Source organism: Colius striatus, unplaced genomic scaffold (assembly GCF_028858725.1).
Source record: "Colius striatus isolate bColStr4 unplaced genomic scaffold, bColStr4.1.hap1 scaffold_46, whole genome shotgun sequence".
NCBI classification, from domain to species: domain Eukaryota; kingdom Metazoa; phylum Chordata; class Aves; order Coliiformes; family Coliidae; genus Colius; species Colius striatus.
In genome coordinates, this window is record NW_026908527.1 from 876,516 (window position 1) to 893,306 (window position 16,791).

A 16,791-nucleotide genomic window follows, 5' to 3' on the forward strand; every position below is an offset into this window, starting at 1 on the left:
CTCAAAACCCCTTCAAAACCCAACTTTTTCCCAGCAAAACACACCTTTTCCTCTCAAAGCTCCACTGAACTCCACCTTCTCCCCTCAAAACCCCCCTTTTATCCCTTAAGACCCCAAAACCTCCCCTCTTTCCTCTCAAAACCTCAGTTTTTCCCCTCAAACCCCCCCTTTTCCCCTCAAAAACCCCTCTTTTAACCCTTAAGACCCCAAAACCTCCCGTTTTCCCCTCAAAACCTCAATTTTTCCCATCAAACTCCCCTTTTCCCATCAAAACCCCTCTTTTATCCCTTAAGACCCCAAAAACTCCCCATTTTTTCCTCAAAACCTCCTTTTTGCTCTCGAAGGACCCCTTTCATCCCTTAAGATCCCCAAATCTCTCCTTTTTCTCCTCAAAACCTCCATTTTTCCTCCTAAAACCCCCTTTTTCCTCTCAAAAACTCCTCTTTTAACCCTTAAGACCCCAAAACTTCCCCCTTTTCCCCTCTAAACCCCCCTTTTATTCCTTAAGACCCCCAAACCCCCCTTTATCCCCTCAAAATCTCCGTTTTTCCCCTCAATGCCCCCTTTTTCCCTTCAAAACCTCTCTTTTATCCCTTAAGATCCCCAAACCTCCTTTTTTCACCTCAAAACCACTTTTTATCCCTTAAGATCCTAAAACTCCCCCTTTTTTGCCCTCAAATCTTGCCCTTTATCCCCTAAGACCCCAAACCTTCCTTTTTCCCCTCAAAACCACCTTTTATCCCTTAAGATCCCCAATCTCCCCCCCTTTCCCCTCAAAACCCCCCTTTTATCCTTTAAGACTCCACAACTCTCCCTTTTCCCCCAAAAGTCTCCTTTTATCCCTTAAGACCACAAAATCTCCCCTTTTTCCCCTCAAAACCCTTTTTCCCCTCAAATCCTTCGTTTTTCCCCTCACCCCAGCCCTTTTTCCCTCAAACTCAACTTTTTCCCTCAAAACTCCACCAAAACGCCCCCTTTCCCCTCAAAACTCCTCTAAACTCCCACTTTTGCCTCAAAACTTCACCAAACCTCACGTTTTGGCTCAAAACTCCCCCCAAACCCCCCTTTTTCCCCCTCAAAACCTCTCTTATCCCTTAAGACCCCAAAACCTCCCCATTTTCTCCTCAAAACCCCCTTTATCCCCTCAACCCCCCCCTTTTTGACTCAAACCCCTCTTTTATCCCTTAAGACCCCAAAACCCCCTTTTTCCCCTCAAAACCCCCCTTTTAACCCTTAACACTCCAAAACTCTCCCTTTTTCCCCTCTAAAGTCTCCTTTTATCCCTTAAGACCCCAAAATCTCCCCTTTTTGCCCTCAAAACCCTTTTTCCCTTCAAAACCTACTTTTTCCCTCAAAACACCACCAAAACTCCACTTTTCCCCTCAAAACTCCTCTAAACTCCCACTTTTGCCTCAAAACTTCACCAAAACCTCACTTTTTGTCTCAAAACTCCCCCCAAACCCCCCTTTTTCCCCTCAAAAGCCCCCTTTCATCCCTTAAGATCCCCAAATCTCTCCTTTTTCTACTCAAAACCTTCCTACTAAAACCCCCCTTTTCCTCTCAAAAACTCCTCTTTTAACCCTTAAGACCCCAAAATCTCCCCTTTTTCCCCTCAAAACCCCCCTTTTATTCCTTAAGATACCCAAACCTCCCTTTTTTCACCTCAAAACCCCTTTTTATCCCTTAAGATCCTAAAACTCCCCCTTTTTCCCTTCAAAACCCCTCTTTTATCCCTTAAGATCCCCAAATCTCCTGTTTTTCTCCTCAAAACCCCCTTTTTCCCCTCAAAACCCCTCTTTTATCCCTTTAGACCCCAAAACCTCCCATTTTCTCCTCAAAACCCCCTTTATCCCCTCAAAACCCCCCTTTTCGACTCAACCCCCCCTTTTATCCCTTAAGACCCCAAAACCCCCCTTTTTCCCCTCAAAACCCCTCTTTTATCCCTTTAGACCCCAAAACCTCCCATTTTCACTCAAAACCTCCATTTTTCCCCTCAGAACCCTCCTTTTCCCCTCAAAACCCCTCTTTTATCCCTTAAGACCCCAAAACCCCTTTTTCCCCTCAAAACCCTTTATCTCTTTAGACCCCAAAACCTCCCATTTTCTCCTCAAAACCTCCATTTTTCCCCTCAAACCCCCCCTTTTCCCCTCAAAACCCCTCTTTATCCCTTAAGACCCCCAAACCTCCCATTTTCTCCTCAAAACCCCTTTTATCCCCTCAAAATCCCCTTTTCGACTGAACCCCCCCTTTTATCCCTTAAGACCCCAAAACCTCCCATTTTCCCCTCAAAACCTCCATTTTTCCCCTCAAACCCCCCCTTTTCCTCTCAAAACCTCTCTTTTATCCCTTTAGACCCCAAAACCCCCTTTATCCCCTCAAAACCCCCTTTTTCCTGCCTTTAGACCTAAAGCCGCCCCTTTTCCCCTCAGCGCCAGGCCCCGCCCCTCCCCTCGGCCCGTCCATTTCTCACGGGGGGGGGGTGCGAAACAAACCCCCCTCATTTTATACAAAACCTTTATTCTGTAACAGTGTGTGTTGGGGTGGGGGGTCCCCCAAACCTCCCCCCGCGACCCCCCAACACTGAGAGGGGGGAGCACAGCGGGTGCCAAGGGGGGACACACACATAGGTGCCCCCCCCCCCCCCGCCATCATCCCGAGGGCCACAATGCCGCCCCCCCCCCGCCTTAAATCTCTTTATCTACACAATAAATACGGCGGGGGGCGGCTCAGGCGCGGGGGAGGCAGCGGGGGGGCGTCGGCAGCGGCGGGGCCAGGCCGGGGGGGCACAGGCAGCGGAACGAGCCCGCGGTGTTGAGGCAGCGGCCGGGCTGGCAGCGGGGGGGGCCCGAACACTCGTCCACGTCTGGGGAGGGCGGCGGCACAGAAGGGGTTAATGGGGTATTGGGGGGGGGGATGGGATGGGGGTGGGGATGGGGAGGGCTCAGGGTGCTGGGGAGGGGGTTTGGGTGCTGAGGAAGGAGTTTGGGAGGGGGGCTGGGTGCTGGGGTGGGCTGGGTGCTGGGGAGGGGGTTTGGGTGCTGGGGGAGGGGGTTTGGGTGCTGGGGAAGGAGTTTTGGAGGGGGTTTGGGTGCTGAGGGAGGGGGTTTGGGTGCTGAGGAGGGCCCTGGGAGCTAGGGAGGGGGTTGGGTGCTGAGGGAGGGGATCAGGGTGCTGGGGAGGGGGAGTTGGGTGCTGGGGAGGGAGTTTGGGAGGGGGTTTGGATGCTGAGGGAGGGGGGTTGGGTGCTGAGGAGGGCCCTGGGAGCTAGGGAGGGGATCTGGGTGCTCGGGAGGGGATTTGGGTGCTGGGGAGGGGGATAGGGAGGGGGTTTGGATGCTGAGGGAGGGGGTTTGGGTGGGGGCCTGGGTGCTGAGGGAGGGGGTTTGGGAGGGGGCCTGGGTGCTGAGGGAGGGGGTTTGGGTGCTGGGGAGGACTCTGGGTGCTGGGGGAGGGGACCCGGGTGCTGGGGAGGGGATCAGGGTGCTGGGGAGGGGGTTTGGGTGCTGAATGAGGGGGTTTGGGTGCTGGGTCGGGCTCAGGGTGCTGGGGAGGGGGATAGGGAGGGGGTGTGGGTGCTGGGGAAAGAGTTTTGGAGGGGGGCTGGGTGCTGGGGAGGGCTCTGGGTGCTGAGGGAGGGGGTTTGGGTGCTGAGGGAGGGGGTTTGGGTGCTGGGGAAGGAGCTAGGGAGGGGGTTGGGTGCTGAGGGAGGGGATCAGGGTGCTGGGCAGGGGGAGTTGGGTGCTGGGGAGGGCTGGGTGCTGGGGAAGGAGTTTGGGAGGGGGTTTGGGTGCTGGGGGAGGGCTCAGGGTGCTGGGGAGGGGGATAGGGAGGGAATTTGGGTGCCGAGGAGGGAATTTGGGTGCCGAGGAGGGAATTTGGGAGGGGGTTGGGTGCTGGGGCAGGGCTGTGGGTGCTGGGGCGGGCTCAGTCTTGAAAGGGGGCTCCTGGTGTTGGGGGGTGGTCAGGGTGCTGGGGGTCAGTCTGGTTGGGGGGGTCAGACTGAAAGGGGGCTCAGGCTGATTTGAGGGAGTCAGGCTGGTTTGGGGGTGTCTGTTTTGGGGGGCTCAATCTGGTGTGGGGGTGTCTGTGTTTTGGGGGGCTCAGGCTGGTTTGGGGGGCTCAGGCTGGTTTGGGGGTGTCTGTGTTTTAGGGGGCTCAGGCTGGTTTTGGCAGACAGTGTGTTTTGGGGGGTTCAGGCTGGTGTGGGGGTGTCTGTGTTTTGGGGGGCTTAGGCTGGTTTTGGGGGACTCAGGCTAGTGTGGGAGTGTCTGTGTTTTGGGGGGCTCAGGCTCGCTTTGGGGGACAGTGTGTTTTGGGGGGCTCAGGCTGGTGTGGGGGTGTCTGTGTTTTGGGGGGCTCAGGCTGGTGTGGGGTGTCTGTGTTTTGGGGGGCTCAGGCTGGTGTGAGGGTGTCTGTGTTTTGGGGGGTTCAGGCTGGTGTGAGGGTGTCTGTGTTTTGGGGGGCTCAGGCTGGTGTGGGATGTCTGTGTTTTGGGGGGCTCAGGCTGGTGTGGGGGTGTCTGTGTTTTGGGGGGCTCAGGCTGGTGTGGGGGTGTCTCACCGACACAGTCGAGCTGCGCCGGGTCCAGCCGGTAGCCGGGGTCGCAGCTGCAGGTGAAGCCGTCGGGGAGCCGGACGCAGCGCCCGTGGCGGCACCCACTGAGCACCCCACACTCCTCCCCTGGGGCTGGGGGGGTCAGGCTGGGGGTCAGCACCCCAAAATCCACCCCCTCCACCCCTCCTCCACCCCACCCCCTCCCCAAACTCACCCTCCTCCTCTTCCTTCTCCTCTTCCTCCTCCACCAAGGCTCCGTGGGCTTGGTAGGACCAGGCGTGGGGTCGGGGTGGGGGTCAGGGTGGGGGTCGGGGGGTTCATAACGGGGTCCCCGAGGTCGGTGAGGGATGAAAGGTAAAGGGGGGGCCTCAAAATCATCCCCCTCGTACCGGGGGGGGAGCGTAAAGAGGATCGTGAGCGCCAATGGTGCCAAGCCCCGCCCCGAAGGAGTAAGGGTCGTATTCGGAACGGGGGGGCAGAGTGGGGGGGGCGAGGTGGGACCCCCCGAAATAGTCGGGACTTTAAGGGGGAGGTGGGGGGGGGCGTAAGGGGGGGGGGTGCTCGAAGGGGGGTGCAGCGTAGCCCGGGGGGCGCAGAACGTTGCACAGGAACTCGAAGTCGTCTGGGGAGGGGGGAGGAGAGAGAGAGGAGAGAGGGGGGTTATGGGGGACCCCCACACACAGTAAACGGGAATGGGAGGGGGTTGGGGGGCTGCGGAGGGGGTTGGAGTGGGGGTTTAGGTGCTGGGGAGAGGGTTGGGGAGAGGGGCTGAGTGCTGGGGAGGGGGTTGTGGGGGGGGGGTTGGGTGCTGGGGAGGGAGTTTGGGTGCTGGAGGTGGGCTCAGGGTGCTGGGGAGGGGGTTTGGGTGCTGGGGGAGGACTCTAGGTGCTGTGGAGGGGATTGGGGAGGGAGTTTGGGTGCTGGGGAGGGGGTTTAGGTGTTGAAGGTGGGCCCAGGGTGCTGGGGAGGGGGTTGGGGAGGGGGTTTGGGTGCTGGGGAGGGGGTTTAGATGTTGGAGGTGGGCTCAGGGTGCTGGGGATGGGGTTGGGAGGGCTCTAGGGTGCTGGAGAGGGGGTTGGGGTGGGGGTTTGGGTGATGGGGAGGGGGTTTGGGTGCTGGAGGTGGGCTCAGGGTGCTGGGGAGGGGGTTGGGGAGGGGGTTTGGGTGCTGGGGAGGGGGTTGGGAGAGATCAGGGTGCTGGGGAGGGGGTTGGGAGGGCTTGGGATGCCGGGGAAGGGGGTTATGTGTTGGGGGTTTGGGTGCTGGGGGTGGGCTCAGGGGGTCTGGGTGCTGGGAGGGGGTTAGGGGGGGACAGGGTGCTGGGGAGGGGGTTTGGGTGCTGGGGGAGGGCTCTGGGTGCTATGGAGGGGGTTGGGGAGAGGGGTTTGGGTGCTGGGGAGGGGGTCTGGGCACTGGGGTGGGCTCTGGGTGCTGGGAGGGGAGTCAGGGTGCTGAGGGGGACAGAGGATGGGTGCTGGGGGGATAAAAACGCCCCCCAAAGGGGTCCTGAGATGGGGGGTGGGGGGCTACGCGCGACCTTCTTAGTGAGGCACTTGGGGTCCCATCATGGGGGTGCATGGAGGGGTCAGCTGGATCCCTCCCATCACCACGGGGTGAGTGGGGGCTGTTGAGGGGTCCCTGTTGCTGCCCGTTCCCGAAGGAAAACACAAAACAACCGAGGTCGTTTCATGCGGTGCTTTATTGAGGGGCCTGGGGACCTGAGGACTAGTGTCCAAAGTCAGAGCCCCCACTAACAGAAAATTTCACAGAGTTTATATACTTTCACAAATGATTACTTCATCAGGTCCCCGTGATGTTTACCAGTTTTCTTAGACTTTAGGATTATGTCGTGCTCTTTCATGTAGTTACTTGAGACAACGCTTATCTGAATCCACAACCAGAAATTTCCATAGATAACAAACAGGTAAACAGGTAAAGAGATAACGATTTCTTTGAGAAAACAAGATTCAGTGTTCAGCATTCTTCACTAATCTCTTTGCTTTATTTAAGCAAGAATGCACAAGCTCAGCATGCCCCACTAGTTCCCTAGACTGCTAGGTTACATCAACATCCCACACTGCTCACTAGGCCTCGATACAGACCTTAGCCTAACTACTTCTAACTTTCCATATACAGTAATGCTAACATTTTGAGGCCTTAAGTGGCCATTTGGGGCTCTTAATGGCCACCAGAAGCTCTCAGGAGCCATTTTGAGGCCTTAAGTGCCATTTGGGGCCCTCAGGAGCCATTAAAGCCACGACAGTGACGTTTTAGGCCTCTAAAGCCTCTTTTTAGGCCTCTAAAGTGACTCTAGGCCAGTAAAATGTCTTTTTAGGCCAAAAAGTGACTTTTTGGGCCTCTAAATTGACTTTTTGGCCAGTAAAGTGACTTTTTAGGCCTCTAAAGTCCATTTTTGAGCCTCTAAAGCACCCTTTTGACCTCTAAAGTGACTTTTTAGGCCTCTAAAGCCCCTTTTTGGGCAATAAAATGACTTTTTGAGCCATTAAAGTGACTCTTTAGACCTCAACCCTCTTTTAAGCTACTAAAGTGTCTTTTTAGGCCTCTAAAGTGACTTTTGGGACACTACAGTGACTTTTTGGCTACAAAAGTGACTTTTTAGGCCTCTAGAGCCCCTTTTTGGCCACTAAAGTGACTTTTTGGGCCTCTAAAATGACTTTTTTGGCTACTAAAGTGACTTTTTAGGCCTCTAAAGTCCATTTTTGTGCCACTCAAGTGAATTTTTGACCTCTAAAGTGACTTTTTAGGCCTCTAAAGCCCCTTTTTGACCTCTAAAATGACTTTTTAGACCTCTAAAGTGATTTTTTGGGCCTCTAAAGGGACTTTTTGGCCACTAAAGTGACTTTTTGGGCCTCTAAAGCCCCTTTTTAGGCCTCTAAAGTGACTTTTTAGGCCTCTAAAGTGACTTTTTAAACCTCTAAACCCCCTTTTTGAGCTGCTAAAGCCCCTTTTTGACCTCTAAAGACCCTTTTTGGGCCCCTAAAGTGACTTTTTAGGCCTCTAAAGCTCCTTTTTGGCCACTGAAGTGACTTTTTGGGCCACTAAAGCCCCTTTTTAAGCTACTAAAGTCCCTTTTTAGGTACAAAAGTGACTTTTTAGGCCTCTAAAGTCCCTTTTTAGGCCTCTAAAGTGACTTTTTGAGCCACTAAAGTGCCTTTTTAGGCCATTAAAGTTGATTTTTGAGGACTAAAGTGACTTTGGGCCTCTAGAGCCCCTTTTTGGGCCCCTAAAGCCCCTTTTTATCCCCGTCTGTGTGTCCCCTTGCCAGGTGACCCCGAGCTGGACGCCGAGGGGCGCGTGCTGACGGCCGAGTTCCCTGCCCTGCGCGTCGTCTGCGTCTACGTGCCCAACTCCGGGCGAGGCCTGGGCCGCCTGAGCTTCCGGCAGGCCTGGGACGAGCGCTTCCGCTCCTTCGTGTCCCAGCTGGACCGGTCCAAACCGGTCGCCATCTGCGGCGACCTCAACGTCACCCACCAGCCCTTGGACCTGAGGAACCCGTCGGGGAACAAGAGGAGCCCCGGGTTCACGCGGGAGGAGAGGGAGGCGTTCGGGGAGCTGCTGGGGGCCGGCTTCCTCGACAGCTTCCGGGTGTTTAACCCCTCGCTGCCCAACGCCTTCACCTTCTGGACCTACCTGAGCGGGGCCAGGGCCAGGAACGTGGGCTGGAGGCTGGATTACTGCCTGTGGTCCCAGAGGGGCAGGAAGGATCTGTGCAACAGCAGGATCGAGCAGCGGGCCCAGGGCAGCGACCACTGTCCCGTGGGGATCTACCTGGCACTGGAGGGGGCAGGCTGAGGGGCAAAAATGGGGCGGGAATGGGGCAAAAATGGGTTAAAATGGAGGGAAATGGGGCAGAAATGGGGGGAAATGGGGTGGGAATGGGGCAGAAATGGGGCAAAATGGGGTGGAAATGGGGCAGAAATGGGGCAGAAATGGGGCAAAATGGGGGGAAATGGATAAAAAATGGCTGAAAGTGGGATAAAATTGGAGGATAATGGAATAAATGGGTCAAAAATGGGTCAAAATGGGTAAAAAATGGGGGAAAATGGAATAAATGGGGTAAAAAATGGGTCAAAAATGGGGGGAAATGGGTCAAAAATGGGTCAAAATGCATCAAAAATGGGATAAAACTGGGAGATACTGGGATAAATGGGGGGAAATGGGTCGAAAATGAGTCAGAAATGGCTGAAAATGGAGGGAAATGGGTCAAAAATGGGGGGAAATGGGTCGAAAATGGGTAAAATGGGTCAAAAATGGGGGGAAATGGAATAAATGGGGTCAAAAATGGGTCCAAAATGGGGGGAATGGGTAAAAAACGGGTCAAAAATGGCTGAAAGTGGGATAAAATTGGAGGATAATGCAATAAATGGGTCAAAAATGGGTCAAAATGGGTAAAAAATGGCTGAAAGTGGGATAAAATTGGAGGATAATGCAATAAATGGGTCAAAATGGGTCAAAAATGTCTGAAAGTGGGATAAAACTGGGGGACAATGAGATAAATGGGGTCAAAAGTGGTGAAAGGTGTGTGAGAGGTGAGTGCGGACAGCGTGTCCCGCCGTAAGCGAGGTCAGGGCCAGGAACGTGGGCTGGAGGCTGGGGAAATGGGTCGAAAATGGGGGGAAATGGGGCAAAAATGCATCAAAATGGGGGGAAATGGGGCAAAAATGCGTCAAAAATGGGGGGAAATGGGTCAAAATTTGGGGGGAAATGGGGCAAAAATGGGTCAAAATGGGGGGAAATGAGTCGAAAATGGGTCAAAAATGGTGGGAAATGGGTCAAAATGGGGGGAAATGGGTCAAAAATGGGGGAAATGGGGCAAAAATGGGTCAAAAATGGCTGAAAATGGCGGGAAATGGGTCGAAAAGGGTAAAAAATGGCTGAAAATGAGATAAAATTGGAGGATAATGCAATAAATGGGGTTAAAATGGGTCAAAAATGGATGAAAAATGGGTGAAAAATGGGGGAAATGGGTCAAAATGGGTAAAAAATGGCTGAAAGTGGGATAAAATTGGGGGATAATGCAATAAATGGGTAAAAAATGGGTCAAAATGGGTAAAAAATGGCTGAAAGTGGGATAAAATTGGGGGTTAATGGAATAAATGGGGTAAAAAATGGGTCAAAATGGGTCAAAACTGTCTGAAAATGGGATAAAATTGGGGGATAATGGAATAAATGGGTAAAAAATGGGTCAAAACTGGCTGAAAGTGGGATAAAAAACCAAAACCCCTTCCCAGTCCCTCCCAGTTCCCTTCAATTTGTCCCAATCCCCTCCCAATTGATCCCAGTTCATCCCAGTCCCCTCCCAGTTCCCTCCCAGTTCATCCCAGTTGCTCCCAGTTCCCTCCAGTTCCCCTCAGTTCCCTCCCAGTTCATCCCAGTTCCCTCCCAGTGCCCTCTCAGCTCATTCCAGTTGCTCCCAGTTCCCTCCCAGTTCCTCCCCAGTTCATCCCAGTTCCTTCCCAGTTGCTCCCAGCCCCCTCAGTCCCCCCAGCTCATCCCAGTTGCTCCCAGTTCCCTCCCAGTTGCTCCCAGTTCCCTCTCAGTGCCCTCCCAGCTCATCCCAGTTGCTCCCAGTTCCCTCCCAGTTGCTCCCAGTTCCCTCTCAGTGCCCTCCCAGCTCATCCCAGTTGCTCCCAGTTCCCTCCCAGTTGCTCCCAGTCCCTCCCAGTTGCTCCCAGTCCCTCCCAGTGCCCTCTCAGCTCATCCCAGTTGCTCCCAGTTCCCTCTCAGTGCCCTCCCAGTTCGTCCCAGTTCCCTCCCAGTCCCTCCCAGCTCATCCCCGTCCCTCCCCAGTTCCCTCCCCAGTTCATCCCAGTTCCCTCCCATTCCCCCCCCCCCAGCCGCCGCTCCGCCTCTCAGCCAATCATCTCTCTTTAGTCCCGTTGCCGGGCAGACTCCACTCCCGTAGCAACCAATCAGTGCTCGGCGCCCTCCTCTCTCCGTCCAATCAGCGCCCGTGGCCGCGGTCAGGAGCAGGAGCCGCTCCCAGTTGCCTCCCAGTTGCCTCCCAGTGCCAAAGGTCAGAGTCTGGGTAGGCCGCACATCCATTCTGAGGGGAAAAGTGGGGGTTTGGGGCAATTTGGGGGGATAAAATGTGCTTTTGTGGCAATTCTGAGGGGAAAAGTGGGGTTTTGGAGGAGTTTTGAGGTGAAAAGTGAGGTTTTGGGGCAATTTTGGGGGATAAAATGAGGGTTTGGGGCAATTCTGATGGGAAAAGTGGGGTTTTGGTGGAGTTTTGAGGTGAAAAGTGAGGTTTTGGAGCAATTCTGAGGGGAAAAGTGGAATTTTGGAGGAGTTTTGAGGGGAAAGGTGGGGGTTTGGGGTATTTCTGAGAGGAAAAGTGGAGTTTTGAGGGGAAATGTGAGGTTTTGGGGCAATTTGGGGGGATAAAATGAGGTTTTGGGCTATTTCTGAGGGATAAAATGAGGTTTTGGGCAATCTGAGGGGATAAAATGAGGGTTTGGGACAATTCTGAGGGGAAAAGTGTGATTTGGGTGAAGTTTTGGGAGTTAAAGTGAGGTTTTGGGCTATTTCTGAGGGATAAAATGAGGTTTTGGGGCAATTCTGAGAGGAAATGTGGGGTTTTGAGGGGAAAAGTGAGGTTTTGAGGCAATTTTGGGGGATAAAATGAGGATTTGGGGCAATTCTGAGGGGAAAAGTAGGGTTTGGGTGGAGTTTTGAGGTGAAAAGTGGGGTTTTGAGGCATTTCCGAGAGGAAAAAGTGAGGTTTTGGTGCAACTTGGTGTGTAAGAGTTCCAGTTTGGTGGGGTTTCGATGCAAGAGTCTCCCCAGTCCATCCCAGTTGACACACTGGAGCGGCGGCTTTTATTGAGCGGCGGAAGGATCCGCAGGGAAAGGGGCCAAACCTCGTTGGCGGAGGGATCCCATTGGGGCACATTTAGATCCAGCTCTGGGGGAGAAGGATCCTCCAAAGCCCCTCCCAGTAGCTCCCAGTAACCCCCAAACTCCCTCCCAGTAACTCCCAGTAGCTCCCAGTTACCCCAAACTCCCTCCCAGTAGCCTCCAGTTACCCCAAACCCCCTCCCAGTAACTCCCAGTAGCCCCCAAAGCCCCTCTCAGTAGCTCCTAGTTACCCCAAACCCCATCCCAGTAACTCCCAGTGACCCCAAACCCCTCCCAGTAAATCCCAGTAACCTCAAACCTCTTCCCAGTAGCTCCCAGTAAGCTCCAGACCCCTCCCCACTAATTCCCAGTACCTCCCAGTAACTCTCAGTTACCCCCAAACCCCCTCCCAGTAGCTCCCAGTAACCCCCAAACACCCTCCAGTGACTCCCAGTAACCCCCAAACCCCTCCAAGTCCCTCCCAGTGACTTCCAGTAACTCCCAGTTACCCCCAAACACCCTCCAGTGACTCCCAGTAACTCCCAGTAACCCCCAACGCCCTCTCAGTCTCTCCCAGTAACCCCTAAATAACCTCCAGTGACTCCCAGTAACCCCCAAACCCCCTCCCAGTCGCTCCCAGTCCCTCCCAGTAACCCCAAACCCCCTCCCAGTAACCCCAAACCCCCTCCCAGTAACCCTCAAACACCCTCCAAGTCGCTCCCAGTAACCCCCAAACACCCTCGCAGTCGCTCGCAGTCGCTCCCAGTAACCCCCAAACCCCCTATCAGTGACTCCCAGTAACCCCAAACTCCCTCCCAGTCGCTCCCAGTCCCTCCCACTAACCCCCAACCCCCCTCCCAGTAGCTCCCAGTGCCCCTCCCGTCTAGATCCGGCCGTCGGACGTTGGGCGGAAGGATCCGATTGCCTAAGCGGCGGCGGAAGGACCCGAGAGGTGACGGAAACACCCGAGTCGTGACGGAAACACCCGAGAGGGGACGGAAGGAGCCGAAGCGCCGCCGGGTTCGGTTCGGGCGGTCCCTCCGTTACCGGGGAAGGGGCGGATCAAGGGCTCCCGGGTGCTCCCCCGACGCTGCCGCGGGACAGGGTTCGGCTCCGGCCCCGTTCGCCTTCGGCCGAGCCGGAACTGGCGACCGAAGCGGTTCGGGACCGGGACAAGCGAGTCACGGTGGACGCGGGCACTGCCGGGAGGGGAGACACCGCGCTTTAACCCCGCCCACCGCCCCCGCCTCGGCCAATCGGCGCGCGTCTGTCCGCGCCTCAGCCAATCAGATGGCGTGCGTCACAAAGGGGCGCGGCTTGGGCGTGGCCACACCTTCTGTCAGGCCACGCCCACGCCGTAAGCCACCCCCCCCACATTCCCCCCCCCTTTACCTGGGTGAGTTGGGGTTGGCCGCCCCTGTCTGCCATCTGAGGGGGCAAAGGGGGCACTGGGAGTTACTGGGAGGGACTGGGAAGGGGGGGGGTTGGGGGTGACTGGGAGTTACTGGGAGGGGGTTTGGGGGTTACTGGAAAGGACTGGGAGGAGCTGGGAGGGGGTTTGGGGTTACTGGGAAGGACTGGGAGGAGCTGGGAGGGGGTTTGGGATATACTGGGACGGGCTGGGAGGGACTGGGAGAGGGTTTGGGCTCACTGGGAGGGACTGGGAGGAGGTGGGAGAGGTTTTGGGGGCACTGGGAGGAGCTGGGAGGGGAGCTGGGGGTGACTGGGAGCTACTGGGAGTTACTGGGAGTCACTGGGAGACACTGGAGGGGGTTGGGGGTAACTGGGAGTCACTGGGACTCACTGAGAGATACTGGGAGGGGGTTTGGGGGTCACTGGGAGTTACTGGGAGTCACTTGGAATGGATTTTGGGTAACTGGGAGTTACTGGGAGGGGGTTTGCGGGTTACTGGGAGTCACTGGGACAGGTTTGGGGGTCACTGGGAGGCACTGGGAGTGCCTGGGGTCAGAGGTCAAAGGTCACCTTGAGGAAGGAAGTTTGGGTCGGGTCGAGCTTGACAATACACTCCACCTGGGGGGGGAGGGGCAAAGGGGAGAGGGCGGGGCTTAACGGGGTAATGGAGGGGTCACAGCATGTGGCCACGCCCCCCACCCCCCAACGCCACCCAAAACTCACCACGGTGTCCTCGTCAGGGGAGTTCTCACCGACCACCAAAAGCACGGGGCAGCTAGAGGGGTCAGGGGGTCACCACGGGGTCACGGGGTAAACGGGGGGTCACGGGGTCACAGCGGGGTCACAGGGAAATCACAGGGTCAGGGGGATGTCGTGGGGTCACGTAAGGCCACGGGGCCAGGAGGGGTGAAAGGGGCAAAAGGAGGTCATGAGGGCTCACAGAGGGGTCATGGAGGGGTCACCGGGAGGTCACGGGGTCATCGCAGGGTCACAGGATCAAGGGGAGGTCGTGGGGTCATGTAGGGTCATGGGGCAATGGGGGGTTATGAGAGCGTCACACAATAAGGAGGGGTCACAGAGTAATCATGTGCGTTGATTGAAGGGTCATGGGGTCACGGTGGGGTCACGGTGGGGTCACGGAGGGGTCACAGGGTCAGGGAGAGGTCATGGGGTCACATAGGGTCATAGGGCAAAGAGGGGTCACAGGGGCAAGGGGGGTCATAGGGGATGTGTGGGGTCACAGGAGGCGTGGGGGGGTCATGAGGGGTCACAAAAAGGTCATGGGGTCATGGAGGGGTCATGGGGTCACAGAGGGAAAAGGAGGGTCATGGAGGGGTCATCGGGGTCACTAAGGGATCCTGGATGAGTCATGGGGGTCACAGAGAGTAAGAGGGGTCATGAAGGGTCATGGGTCATGGAGGGGTCAAGGGGGGTCCTGGGGTCACCGGGGGTCACAAGGGGGTCACAGGAGGAGTCAGAGGTCAGGGGTGACTCACTGCAGGCTGCTGGCGCCACTGCGCTGCAGCCTCAGATCCCCGCGGCTGGGAAGGGGTTAAACACACCTGGCCTCTCCACAGCTCCCATACGCTGTGGTGTAAGTTAAGAGGGGGCATGTGTTATTTGAAAGGGAGCTGAGCAGTCCAAGTGAGTGGGTATGAAGATAGCTCCCACAGGAAAGCAGCTGCAAATGTGACACCATGCTGGCTGATAGACTGCATGGGGACCTACTTACTACTGTAGCTGGGGTCTGCCTTCCTGCTTTCTTGTAGCTCCCATACTCAGTGGTATAACTGAAAAAATACATGTTGTGGGTTAAGTTATATCACCGCACATGATTACTCTGTGACCCCTCCTTATTGTGTGATGCCCTCATAACCCCCCATTGCCCCATGACCCTACATGACCCCACGACCTCCCCTTGATCCTGTGACCCTGCGATGACCCCCTGACCTCCTGGTGACCCCTCCATGACCCCTCTGTGAGCCCTCATGACCTCCTTTTGCCCCTTTCACCCCTCCTTGCCCCATGGCCTTACGTGACCCCACGACATCCCCCTGACCCTGTGACCTCCCTGTGACCCCACCGTGACCCCGTGACCTCCCGTTTACCCCGTGACCCCGTGGTGACCCCCTGACCCCTCTAGCTGCCCCGTGCTTTTGGTGGTCGGTGAGAACTCCCCTGACGAGGACTCCGTGGTGAGTTTTGGGTGGCGTTGGGGGGTGGGGGGCGTGGCCACACGCTGTGACCCCTCCATTACCCCATTAGGCCCCGCCCTCTCCCCTTTGCCCCTCCCCCCCCAGGTGGAGTGTATTGTCAAGCTCGACCCGACCCAAACTTCCTTCCTCAAGGTGACCTTTGACCTCTGACCCCAGGTACTCCCAGTGCCTCCCAGTGACCCCCAAACCTGTCCCAGTGACTCCCAGTGACCCCCAAACCCCCTCCCAGTATCTCTCAGTGAGTCCCAGTAACTCCCAGTTACCCCCAACCTCCTCCAGTGTCTCCCAGTAACTCCCAGTAGCTCCCAGTCACCCTCAGCTCCCCTCCCAGCTCCTCCCAGTGCCCCCAAAACCTCTCCCACCTCCTCCCAGTCCCTCCCAGTGAGCCCGAACCCTCTCCCAGTCCCTCCCAGCCCGTCCCAGTATATCCCAAACCCCCTCCCAGCTCCTCCCAGTCCTTCCCAGTAACCCCAAACCCCCTCCCAGCTCCTCCCAGTCTTTCCCAGTAACCCCCAAACCCCCTCCCAGCTCCTCCCAGTCACCCCCAACCCCCCCTTCCCAGTCCCTCCCAGTAACTCCCAGTGCCCCCTTTGCCCTCCCCAGATGGCAGACGGGGGCGGCCAACCCCAACTCACCCAGGTAAAGGGGGGGGGAATGTGGGGGGGTGGCTTACGGCGTGGGCGTGGCCTGACAGAGAAGGGGGGTGGCCACGCCCAAGCCGCGCCCCTGTGACGTCACGTGACCACGCCCCCTCCCCGCTTGCAGCCAGCCAAGCTGACCGAGGCCTTCAAGTACTTTGTGCAGGGGATGGGCTACAGTGACTGGCTAATGAGCTAATTAGCGGCCTTAATTAGCGCGATTAACGAAGGGCTCGTTAAGGAGGGGGTTGGGGGCACTTCATTCACCAGAATCACCGCGGAGCTAATTAACGGTGGGGGGGAGTGTTCGGAGCCTAACGACCTTCCCCCGCGCCTTAATTAACCCTTTAATTAGCGATTAATTAAGTCGCACCCCCCCCCCTTCCTGGGTTGAATGGAACGGTGCAGCGGCTGGGCGGGGCCAAGCTCCGCGGTGCCTCGCCATCTGATTGGCTGAGGCGCGGACAGACGCGCGCCGATTGGCCGAGGCGGGGCGGTGGGCGGGGTTAAAGCGCGGTGTCTCCCCTCCCGGCAGTGGCCGCGTCCACCGTGACTCGCTTGTCCCGGTCCCGAACCGCTTCGGTCGCCAGTTCCGGCTCGGCCGAAGGCGAACGGGGCCGGAGCCGAACCCTGTCCCGCGGCAGCGTCGGGGGAGCACCCGGGAGCCCTTGATCCGCCCCTTCCCCGGTAACGGAGGGACCGCCCGAACCGAACCCGGCGGCGCTTCGGCTCCTTCCGTCCCCTCTCGGGTGTTTCCGTCACGTCTCGGGTGTTTCCGTCACCTCTCGGGTCCTTCCGCCGCCGCTTAGGCGATCGGATCCTTCCGCCCAACGTCCGACGGCCGGATCTAGACGGGAGGGGCACTGGGAGTTACTGGGAGGGGGGTTGGGGGTAACTGCGAGTCACTGGTAGGGGGTTTGGGAGGGACCGGGAGCGACTGGGAGGGGGTTTGGGGGTTACTGGGAGTCACTGGGAGGGGGTTTGAGGTTACTGGGAGCGACTGGGAGGGGGTTTGGGGTTACTGGGAGCGACTGGGAGCGACTGGGAGGGGGTTTGGGGGTTACTGGGAGTTACTGGAAGTCACTGGGAGGGACTTGGAGGGGTTTGGG

The 16,791-nt window shown here is 56.9% G+C and overlaps 1 protein-coding gene and 1 long non-coding RNA gene across 2 annotated transcripts; one reads left to right on the forward strand and one right to left on the reverse strand.

Moving 5' to 3' along the window:
- Window positions 1-12,807: 12,807 nt before the first annotated feature.
- LOC133629457 (uncharacterized) lies at window positions 12,808-13,603 on the reverse strand. The gene is made up of 3 exons (XR_009821033.1): window positions 13,552-13,603; window positions 13,399-13,446; window positions 12,808-12,843 (listed from the first exon to the last, which is right to left on the reverse strand). It is a non-coding gene; the product is annotated as an uncharacterized LOC133629457 (long non-coding RNA).
- Window positions 13,604-14,795: 1,192 nt separating this feature from the next.
- Window positions 14,796-16,501, forward strand: LOC133629466 (protein NDRG2-like). The gene is made up of 6 exons (XM_062020095.1): window positions 14,796-14,806; window positions 14,972-15,023; window positions 15,129-15,176; window positions 15,648-15,683; window positions 15,810-15,861; window positions 16,218-16,501. The coding sequence occupies exons 1-6, from the start codon at window positions 14,796-14,798 to the stop codon at window positions 16,352-16,354; spliced, it is 336 nt and encodes a 111-aa protein (XP_061876079.1). The 3' UTR covers window positions 16,355-16,501.
- Window positions 16,502-16,791: the final 290 nt, after the last annotated feature.